The following is an 11,879-nucleotide window of genomic DNA, read 5'->3' on the forward strand; positions in this document are numbered from 1 at the left end:
TCAACAAAATATAAAATTGTCATCATGAAAATGTAAAATTCCTTACAACGGACTCAAGGATGATACATGTTTTCGAAGCCTTTGTGTTCAAAGATTTTGACATTTTCTTAAAGGAAGTAAAAAGGGACTTGATATCAGGTGAGAACTTAATAAAATTGGGATATTTCTGGCTTTATGAAGATGAAATTTATCCAGAAGACGAAGTAATAATACAGTATCATCAAGATTAACATCCTTAGAATGAAAATCGGACAATTTTTTTTTAGAAATTATGTAATTTGTGTCTATAAGCATGTGCTTTCAGCTCGAGTGCTCAATAGTAAAAGAATATGTGCAGGTGCGTACTAGTCTCCTTTACAAAGTAGCATCGCCAACTACTTGTCTGGCATGCATTATACAGCGTTATTACATGGCTTGGCTGAATTCTAATGTAGAATGCTAAGAATAACAGACCGTTGCCATGAAAAATAGAGCGTTGCCATGGACACGGTGTTCTTTAACAGAAGCAATACAATCGTTTTTAAATCAATATTTTGTGTCAAATTACTGATTTATTTGGTAGGTAGCCATGTAATAAGCGGGATAATGTATAGCGAAGCGGTTGTTATAGCGAATACAACCCCTTCAGGCTGATTCAAGACCCTGTTGTATTCGCTATAACAACCGCCTCGCTATACATTATCCCTTACTTATTAGTTGTTTTCTTAGATCCATCTGTACAAAGAAATAACGTTTCTGTTTTTAGCACATCGTTATCTTATTTTGTTACATGCTTGCAGAGGAAGGTTTACCAAAACAAAGTTACTGGGTAGGGCTGAGCGACATGGCCTAAAGAAAATAAATCCCAGATTTTTTCACAAAATAAAAACTGATTTACGATTTAAATCTTAAATCTCTCGTTAAATGTAACGTTACGTGACTGTTCTCCAGCTGTTTTAGGCCTACCTCTTTCCGCAGTTGAAAAACACTTGATCGATTGATTTTATTACATTTCGGTAAGTTGAACTGTATCTTTTAAATTACCTATTGATCATCCGTGTTTATTTACTATTAACTAAGTTAGTAGTAAAGAGTAACAGATGATCGGTTCACGTGCTGGTTGAACTGAGATCTGTCAGCGATCGGTCACGTCACATTTACAAGCACCAAAGCGGTGTTTATTGTTTGAATTTTGTAATTAAATTGACAGAATCTGAGAGCTGAGAATTTGTTTAATATCAATAGTAACCTTCTCTGTCTTGTCTGTCGGTGTCAGTGTCCTCTTTGCTTCGCGATTTTCTCTGCATGAGAAAATGGATGTGTGGCGTGAGAGAGTGTGAAAAGTGACAATTGCACGGTGAATTCGTGAGTTGGCAGCCCTGCGGATTAAATTTGTAAATGTTTTTGGCGGGTGTGCTTGTGCTGCCGCGGTCTTGTTCATTTGCCATGTTGTTTGTGTATCTCTAATGTTAAAGAGAAAAACGATTTTCATTTCGGTTAATCGATAAAATCGATTTATCGCCCAGCTCTATTACTGGGTTGTCACTTTTCCCGTTTTCTTGGTTAGTAGATGCACCGGGGACCCAATAATAGCATGGAAGTCGTCAGATTTTCATGATATGTCACCATTAATGGGTACTCAAAAATCACACTCCACTGCCCACAATCAGCAGACTGGCTCTGGCAATCAGTGTTGACTCTTCCAGATTGCAAATCGGGGTGTAGTGCATTCGAGCCTTTAGGTTTTACAAGCTAACCGCTCGCTTAGCCTTTATTGTACATATAGTCTACTTTCAATACAAATGTTTAATTAAATTACAATTAATTTTATAATATATTAAGTAATATCTTTGTCTGATCAGACATTACAAACAGCTATTCTGTGGGGTCCAAGACAAACTCAACTTATCAGGTGCACTGAATTGTCCATGACACCAGCAACACATACTATTTGTGGTAAGATTTCAAAAAGCTAAGGGCAGTTATGCAGCCAATCAATAACATCATCCAGCAGTAGAAACACCCACTACAACCAATAATACATCCACTCTCTAGCAATTAAACTGCTGTATGTGTGAACACCCCATGACACAGCACTCATTATACAGAGGTAAACAATTAAGTGGGTTAGGTCTGGCTTTTAGGAGGAAGGAGGTAAACAGTGGAATTTTTTGCAGGGCAAGTAAAAATGTAAACCACTGGCCGGCCTGACCCAACCGGACCCCAAAGTTGACCCCTGCAAGTACATGTCTAACTAACATGGGTTGTTGGTAATGTCCAACTGGTATTGACATTTAGGGATAAGCAGAGGCTGTATAAACCCCCACGGTTTCCTGTTTACATAAAGTTTACAAAACACCTTTCTCATTAAAGGGATAGTTCCCCCAAAAATGAAAATTAGCCCATGATTAACACACCCTGAAGCCATCCTATGTGTACATGACATTCTTCTTTCAGACGAATACAATCGGAGTTATATTAAACATTTTCCTGGCTCTTCCAAGCCTGATAATGGGAGTGTATGGCTGTTTGACTTTAGAAGTCCATTAAAGTGCATCTATTCATGATTAAAATGCTCGAAACGGCTCTGCAGGGGTTAATAAAGGTCTTCTGAAGTGAAGCAATACGTTTGTGTAAGAAAAATATGTTATCGACTAAAATAACTAGCTTCCGGCAGACGGCCGTATGCATTGATTTACGCCAAAAGAGTAACACTTGAACTTGACGGACAACGTAATGACGGCAATTGACCCCTCTCGCGGTTCACACAAACAGGGCTGGGCAACCGCATTCGTCATTACGCTGTGCGTCAAATTCAAGTGTTATTCTTTTGCCGTAAATCGATGCGTACGGCCGTCTGCCGGAACCTAGTTATTTTAGTCGATAAAGTCTTAAATATGGATATTATTCTTACACGAACGCATCATGGGCTAATTTTCATTTTTGGGTGAACTATCCCTTTAAACTAAGTACATGTAATTTTAGCTGTTTGTAGCAGTATACCAGGCCTGCTCTGAGAGAAATGGTGGTGCTATTAGTCTTGTGGTTCAGGATCTGCAGTTAACACACAAAACTAAAAAGTTAAGTCCAAAGTAGAAGCAAATCAGGGAAAGGAAAGTTACTGTTACAATTCTACTTTAGCACCATTCCTGTTATGTAGTTTGTTGGCAGTGTATCGTGCGGTGTAGGCGAAGGTGTCTGTGGTACTGACCGTCGGGTGGCGTGTGGAGCTGAATGTGTACTGGACTGAGTGTGGTGGGTAACGGCTCTGCTCGCTGCTGAAGGACCCCTGGCTGGGGGTAAATCCCGAACTGGACATGCTGCGGCTGCCTGGTGGGGTGCCGGAGGCTCAGAAGGGGCCTGGAGCACTGCTACTTAATCACGGCCTCAACGACGGCATGATCGTGCGGTCAAACCACCTGAAGAAGAGAGAGAGAAGAAGGGAAAAAATATATAAGAACATTTCAAGAGACAAAAATTAGTCTTGGGAAATATTTTTCATGGTCTCAGATCACAATGTGCGACCTATTGATAAAACATGCTTTGTTTTACAGGATTGCTAAGCAAATGTTCTGCTTGCTTTTCCAGAAAAAGTGCTGGCTTCTTAAAACCAACAAAAGATATTTCAAATCTTATCAAGCCCATGAGATTTCTAATGATGTCATTATGTCGACACAAAGCACATCAAAGAAATTGACTGCAGTATGCAGCATCCGTCTCTTCAAGAATGACTCAATGCTCCATGGCTCTGCCTATCTGCAGTTTTTTTTAAACATTTTAGGCTTAAAAACCCTTCACATTCTTTACAACAGAAGAAGCCTGCAGTGAAGTAAATCTATGATCACCTCATTTATGTACACCATCTAGAGATGGTTTGTCACCATACCAATATTTCAGTAGTCAAGACCAATATCGGTGAAATTTTTTCAATATCGGTTGTTCTCTATACAACCCTCTACATTGCGAGTAAATCACTTACATATGCGACAAAATCTTCACTCTGGGAGACTAAATAATGTCTACTATTAGAATAAATTCTCAGATTTTACTCGCTAGTGTGCGTGTTAGAGGCTAATTAATATCCATGAAACCAGCAGTTCATCAATCCTTAGTGCATTGTATGCATTTCTTTATTATTAGTAGTAGAATCAGTAGTACGGTAGTAGTATTATCTTTTAATAATAATTACTATTATCTATTTTTTTTACAGAAACACTGAATGACCAACAATAGGCTATCTTAAAGGGTAACTAAACCTCTGGTTAGAGCCTGACTCCACCCACTGGCAATATTTAAAAAATACTGGAAAAGTGGGCAGAGCCCAGTGGTGTGGTTGAGGGGGGGGGGGTACCCTCTTACATCACATGGCCCCACAACTTCCAATAAGAAAATTCAACTGCAGTAGCCACCGTTCAACCTGAAGAGGGCAGCACTCAGATGTTTTACACCATATATTGTAGAATTAAAACAATTTATACCCAAATGTCAAAAAAATTACTTAAATCAATGAACAGCATTAATAAAGCCCCAGTCTTCACAGATCATTAACTAATAAAAGTTGTTTTAGGGTTTAGTTAGTTACCCTTTAAACACCACCACCAGTCTAGCCTGGGAAACCCCAGACCACTCTCAGTTGTCACTGAGTTAGGGTCTGGCAAAGCTCCATAGACAATTCATTTCCACAGGGGCGTCACCAACGGACGTCGCTCAAATGCCTCTGGGCGCAATTGGATAGAACTAAAACCGATCAGAGCGACGGAGAAACATCTGAGACTCTCAGCAATTCTCTTTTTGTGTTTTTCAGGAAGATGTAGCAATGGCTTCTGACGACTTTTGCCGTTTTTGTAAATGACAATTTTAAATCGCTTGAAACAGACGCGATAGCTGATTCGAACGAGTGATGTTCCACGGCAACATCCATCTCTGTAATGTACAAAATCTGCGTCACCGTCGCTGCTCTGTCGTCATCGTGTAAAGCCCGCCCTAACGTTTCTGATTGGTGCCGCGATTTCGACGGATTGGAAATGGGTTTCAATGGGCTCTTTGCCAGAACCACTTGCAGAGCAAATATAAATTAGCTGGAAGTGGTCTGGGTTTTCCCAGGCTACCACCAGTCCTAAGTTCAGTTAAAATATATGCATTCATACATGGTTACCAAGTTTTAGTTCTAAGTAATTACTAAAATTCTATCATTAAATAGGCTAGTGCTTGTTTATCATAATATAATGCTTGTTATGTTAGATGTTAGGAGTGTACGTTCAGATATTTAAAAAGATGTGCAATTTTACAAATGTAAGCTGATTAGGTGGAATCACATATACATACACATATATATATATACACATATACACACACACACACACACACACACACACACACACACACACACACACAGAGTATAGGCTTTATATTGGCCAGCTCTTTAGGATATCGGCCATCAAAAAAAACAATATCAGTCGACCGACCACCACTATTTTAAAACTGATTGTTTATTGCAATAGGCTAATTGTTTAAAATTGTGAAAACAGGTTTGTTACAGTTTGGATATTCTCAATAGTACACCTGAAAATTGGGAAGATCGCGATTCAGATCGTGATTGTTTGGTATAATAGTATATGAAATTTTAGGAAGATCGCCCACCCCTAGAGACATGTTTGTAAACTTGTAAAAGCTCATAGGTTTATCTCTTGAATATATAGAAATTAGAACAAAACAATTTGTTAAAGTTTAATTTATTTTACACATATATAGCTATTACTGTCATATGAAAAATATTTTGTAATCAGGCTCTCAAAAAATCATAAAAATTTGAATTTAGATTTATCGGCCAATATATATCGGTTTTTATCGGCTTTTAAAAATAAAGAATTATTGGTATCAGCCAAAATGTTCATATCGGTGCATCCCTAATAATAATAAAACTATCTTCTATAAATTGGCTTAAAGACGTGTCACAATAGTATCATATCGTGAGTTTATATCGAATCGAGACACGTACATCATTACACCCTTAACTATGATACTTACATTTGATGGCTGTTGTCTTAGTTTTATCTATGTATAATGTATCTGTCTCTATCTCAATAAATACAAATACTAATAATAATATATTTCTACAGCTGCTTTACAGGAAAATGTGTCTTATGCTTGTCTTATATTTGATGACGTTTGCATCATTAATTCTGTTACTTTCCTGTTTGTTTTTGTAATTTAAAGGTGCTTAGGAAAAAGGTAGAATAATGCAATGATGTAATGTAAGGGTGACATGGACGTGTGCACAGCATTTGTGGACATTGTGCAGTCTCTTACTGTCTTGTGAAAGCACACCTGTTGACCTTAGGCTCAAAGCCCTTGCTATCTGTGGCTGGACAGCAACCATCTCTCCTGACACACGACACGTACAGCAACAACAGATGCTACTGAAGGGTTCAGTGGTTTACTGTAGCAAAGTCCACAATCTTTCCATTATCATAGACAAACTGTAAACCCAGTAATAGTTGGGCCATTCCAGTGACCCCACAAACACTTCTATTCCTCCATTCAAATCAATGCATTATCATCAGAGCAAATGCTAGACTGTTCCATACAGGTGCATGGCATGCATTACCATTTTACTTAAATATTAGCAAGAAAGCTTCAAAAAGCTTAAGTATTAGCTTTTGTATAACCCTGAAATATTCTGTTAATACCTTCTCATATCAGGTCAAAAGGTCAAGGGCATTTATTTGGCTTTCAGATCACAGGTCATGCTTCAGTACAAACTAATAAGCTCTGTCCCACGTATCAACACGAGAGTCTGTTTGCATACACAGATCAGTCAGCAGGAATCTCCATGACTGGAGCTGGCTGAGTGCTCCTCAGCTCGGAGTGTGTGCGGATGGGATTTTCCATACACACTTCATAATGCTTATCTGTCAGAGCCTGGACAAAAATACAGCCTAATCAGGAGGAGACCTATTGTTTGATATGTCCACACTTCACTCTTATACCTTTTGTCTCTCTTTCATCAGGTTCAACCTGCCCCTCCATCTTCTTGCATCCATTCATGCCATAAATTCCACCTTTTGTCATCACTTACCCCCAAAATATGTCTCAGGCTATATTAAAAGCAATCCACAAAGAGAAAAATACTAGCATTCATAAAACATATCAAACATTGACATCAATTACAAATTAAACCTGACACTGAAACACTGTAAACAGTCAACATTCAGCACAAGAGAGCAGACAGAGAGCATAACACTCCAACATCCTGCAAAATCCTGGATTTGTCAGAAACATCTGCTACACTGATGTCATTTGGCCACATCAACCCCGAAATAGAGATATATTAATATATAAAGATTCACTAAACCACCACTCCGGACATGATTTGATCTATCAAGGAAAAATGCAAAAGTCTTGCATCCATTTGTTCTGGGGAAGCTTATTGTTAAATCTTAACTTTAACAACGATCTGAGAACAGTTCTGATGGTCAAGATTACTTTTGGGCAGAGGAGGATCAGCCCAGATCAGAATGAAATAACAACCTCTCCCAGAGGATTGTTTCTCTGTGCTGGCCAATCTTAAAGGGACAGTTCACCCAAAAAAATAAAAAATGAAATAATAATTTACTCATCCTCATGTTGTTACGAACCTGACTCTCAGTTGGGTCTATGTTGTTTGGACTCCAAAGATCTTAGAAATATATTGTGTTCCACAGAAGAAAGTCATACAAATTCAGAATGACAGGTATAGGGTGAACTACATCCCTTTATAGTCGTAGGGATGCTCAAAATTAACTGGTTAACCGTTAAGCGACAGTAAGAATTTAGACCGATTAATATTAATAACCAGTTAAACGGTTTAAAAAATAGGCTAATGCAAGCAATTTTTAGAGTAATTTTTCAAGATATTGTAAAACGTTACCTGCGTAGTTTAAAAAAATGCTACACACAAGCCGCGTTTCCACCGAAATTACCCGGAACAATTTGTCCCAGGAACTTTTTCGCAGGAACTTTTTTTGCCCCAGACCGGTTGCTTTCTGCGTTTACACCGCGGTCTAAAGTACCGGGAAGATTATAAACTGCGCGCGACTGCTCCTCCCAGTCTGCGGCGGACAGTAATCAGTTTTGAGCGCCACATTATAATAAATATGGAGGAGATTCAAACTGTGCTGTAGTTGTGTTTGTGATGTATTGTGGACATTGACCGTGAGATGGCTGGGACGAACGCGCAGAACATTTCCTGTTACACAAATACGCTTAATAAAGCCTGAACCTCGTCGTCGGTCCAGCTGTGTTTATTTTTTATTTTATTAAATTCCATATTTGCAGACAGACAACTCTTAATGAATGAAGCCACAAACCGCAATAGATTCTTAAAAATGGCAGTTAAATTAGAATGCTGCGTGGAGTCATCCAATCAAAATGCGGCGTGAACACAACCAATCAGCATGTTCAGCGCACAAGTCCCGCCCCCGAAAGTTCCTGAACTTTGGAAAAGTACTACCTCGCGAGCAGGGACTTTCGGAGGGGGAAATATTTACCCGGAACTTCATTTAGACCCTGGTTCCTGCGGTGTAAACACACCGAGTACCAGCCCAAAGTTCCTAGTTCCTGGGGAAAGTTCCCGCGGTGGAAACGCGGCTATATAAAATTGGGGTTTGAGAAAAAAAAGAAGTCGGGTATATGCAGCATTTTATTACGTCAGAAACACCAGTGATTTCAAACCGCGTTTTTGAGACCGTCTTTGGCTCAATGCAGTTTTAAGGGGAAAATATGCAGCAATGGTGTTAACTTATAAATTTCCACATGGTTTGTCTTAAACTATATTAAAAGCACCACATAGGTATATAAACAACAATAAAAACTTGATTTTCAGAATCTTTGACTTTAAGAATCCATTTCATTATCGATTAAAATAGAGAAATCAATCATGTCAACCCAGTCCACACAGCAGACACGTGTAACTGTTGTAGTTTATCTGTTATGAGCACAAAATAGACGCTGAAGTCAAAATGTGCCATTCAGAGAAGCGCTAATTAAACGTCACTATTTCAGTCAATGATTTCGGGCATTCAAAACCATTTTGGCCCGAAACCGAAAATTTTCAGTAGGGGAAATTTGTGTGCATTCCTAATAATAACATATGCATGGATACATTCTTCACAATAAGGTCATTAAGATGCATTTAGAAAATCGATTTCCATTTCATGGCAACTTTAACATGCTCCCTGGCATTTATGCGCCTTATACAGATCTGGAATATTTGATCATCTCTCTACAAAAAATGCCTTAAACCTTAAAGCACTGCATCTGAGAGGAGATGATCTCAAGGTGTTCAAACTTCAAAGGTAAAATACATTTCTTCAATTGCAGAAATTACAGTACCGGAATTTAAAAAGTGTTAAATAAAACAGTTTGTTCAGTTCAATGCTGATAACTTTAACCATTAATGCAACAAACATTTGAGTTGTGATGTTCTGGAACAGTGTTGTAAATAAATCAACCACTGATTCCTAATTGCGTCCACTTTCAGAAGGCCAAATAAAGTGCTGCTTTTGCTTTTGCATAGAAACACAAAACGAATAGACTATCTCCCCAAAATGCAGAAAAACTCACATTTATAAAGAGAATCCTGCCTTAAATACTTAAGTAGGTCGTAGGAAGGAAGGACACAAAAATACTCAGCACTAGCTGAATAATATTCCTGATCAATTTTGTATCAGACTAGTGAGACTACTAATTTTGTTCATTTTTGCAGTGTTTCTATTTGTTTTTGTCCTCAGTCACATATTGGACAATGTTTAATTACACGTATGGGTTGTTATTGTGTTCAGTTTGACATTAAGTCTTGTAGGCTCTTTAATAAGCCAGAGTATCCTATTACTAATAGTTTTCCATAAACCCTGTTTTTAAAGGCCTAAAACTGAAATTATAAAATTTAATTGTAAAATTAATATTAGTTATGCTTATTTATTTGATTCTCAAATAAAACAACAATCTATATCATTACTGTAAAAACATATTTGGTATTACTTATGTGGAGAAGAAAAAAACACTGATGTTAATATTAATCCTGTTAGATGCAACTGGTTTTATTAAGCTACACTAATTTTATTATTATTGGTTTTATTAAGCTACACTAAAGTTGTTTTTATTATTATTGGTTTTATTAAGCTACACTAAAGTTGTTTTTATTATTATTTAGGTGGTCTAGAATGTTCCATGCTTTTTTTATTTGTTTGTTAGAATTATTTGTACATGCTCTATTCATTACCTGTTTGTTTACCTTATCAAAGTTTTTGTTTAAATAAAGTGTAATAAAGTGCATTATTATTTATAGATGTAGAAGTGTGTTTTGTTTTGTATGCAAGGAGGGTGTGAAATTGCAGAAATTACACTTACAGTATTTAAAAAGTGTTAAATAAAAAAGTTTGTTCAGTTCAATGCTGTTGTTATAATTGTCAAAAACAGAAATAAAACAAGTTCTGTATATCAGTTATCAGGCACATAAACATGCAAATAATTGCTATCAGTTATAAATAAATAAAAATCAATATATCTCTCTAATTTTAATGGCACAATGGGAACAAAACCCCTCCAAAACTTACAGTAAACGTGGCAGCTTGCCTCGGAGTATTTTCCAGTGCTTGCTCGCTCACTAGCATTACCGTGTCACGCTTGGCCACAGACACGGCAGCACAACACCACTGTCCCTCAGCCAACACATAAGGCAACAGCAATGATAAATGAAGGGGGGGGCACTCTTTACAGGCACATTGTATCTCTCCTGATGGCAAGCCTAATTAAGCCGCAAAAGAGAGAGAGAGAGAGAGAGAGAGAGAGAGAGAGAGAGAGAGAGAGAGAGAGAGAGAGAGAGAGAGAGAGAGAGAGAGAGAGAGAGAGAGAGAGAGAGAGTGAGAGAGTGAGAGAGTGTGTTCTGGATTCACCACCATTGCTTAATTGTGGGCTGTAAGTGTGAATGACAACTACTTTTCTTACCTTCTGCAGTTATGAACATGCTCACTGTGAACTTCTGCCTTAATGCCAGTGCATGTACTCTGCACACTAATTAACAGATCTGAAATATATTTCCTGAAAACGTTTTTCACAGGGTTTCTGGGTGCTAGTCGACATTTTGACATGCTAGAAGTTGACACTCACCAACAACAAAATGTTGCAACTTGCAAGTGACTAAAAAACTCAATCTTATGCTGGAAGGTACTTCCCCTTCAATATACAAGTCCTATTATGAACCTGTGAGCACAAACTAATTTAGATGTTATGCACATTGAATTTACAGGAGTGCATCCTACACTAAAAGGGGGAAAAGGACCTTTAACTACTATGTGTCTGTATTTTCTGATATATATGATTCTCTCTCTCTCTCTCTCTCTCTCTCTCTCTCTCTCTCTCTCTCTCTCTCTATATATATATATATATATACATACACACACACATATATATTATATATATATTAGTTTCTTTCTCTCTCAAATAGTTTTTTTCTTTTAATCTCAGCATTAAATGAATAATATTTGCTCAGCAAGCAAATAAATAATATATAGGCTATATATTATGTGTGTGCATGTATATAATGTGCCTTTTCCCATTTTAGTGTAGGATGCACCCTTGTAAATTCAATGTGCATAACATCTAAATTAGTTTGTGCTTAGTTTAATAATATGACTTGATGATAATATGATAATAATTGTGTGTGTGTGTGTGTGTGTGTGTATATATATATATATATATATATATATATATATATATATATATATATACACAGATAATTACACTGAATGTACATACACACACATATGTGTGTGTAATTTGAAATATAAATATCAAAAAAACTTCACCATAACGCTGAGATAAAGGAAAATCCTGTCTAACAGACTGTTTATTTGTCCTTA

The 11,879-nt window shown here is 37.3% G+C and overlaps 1 protein-coding gene across 17 annotated transcripts in view; it reads right to left on the reverse strand.

Annotated features, from left to right (window-relative positions):
* ncor1 (nuclear receptor corepressor 1) overlaps window positions 1-11,879 on the reverse strand; it is a 98,934-nt gene that overhangs the window by 85,668 nt on the left and 1,387 nt on the right. For all 17 annotated transcript variants that reach the window (XM_079607396.1, XM_079607402.1, XM_079607394.1 and 14 more), the window contains exon 2: window positions 3,191-3,398. In XM_079607396.1, coding sequence (XP_079463522.1) covers window positions 3,191-3,298 — 108 coding nt within the window. In that variant the 5' untranslated portion in view covers window positions 3,299-3,398. The remainder of the gene's footprint in view (window positions 1-3,190; window positions 3,399-11,879) is intronic.

This window comes from Phoxinus phoxinus (assembly GCF_949152265.1).
Source record: "Phoxinus phoxinus genome assembly, chromosome: 3".
Taxonomy (NCBI): domain Eukaryota; kingdom Metazoa; phylum Chordata; class Actinopteri; order Cypriniformes; family Leuciscidae; genus Phoxinus; species Phoxinus phoxinus.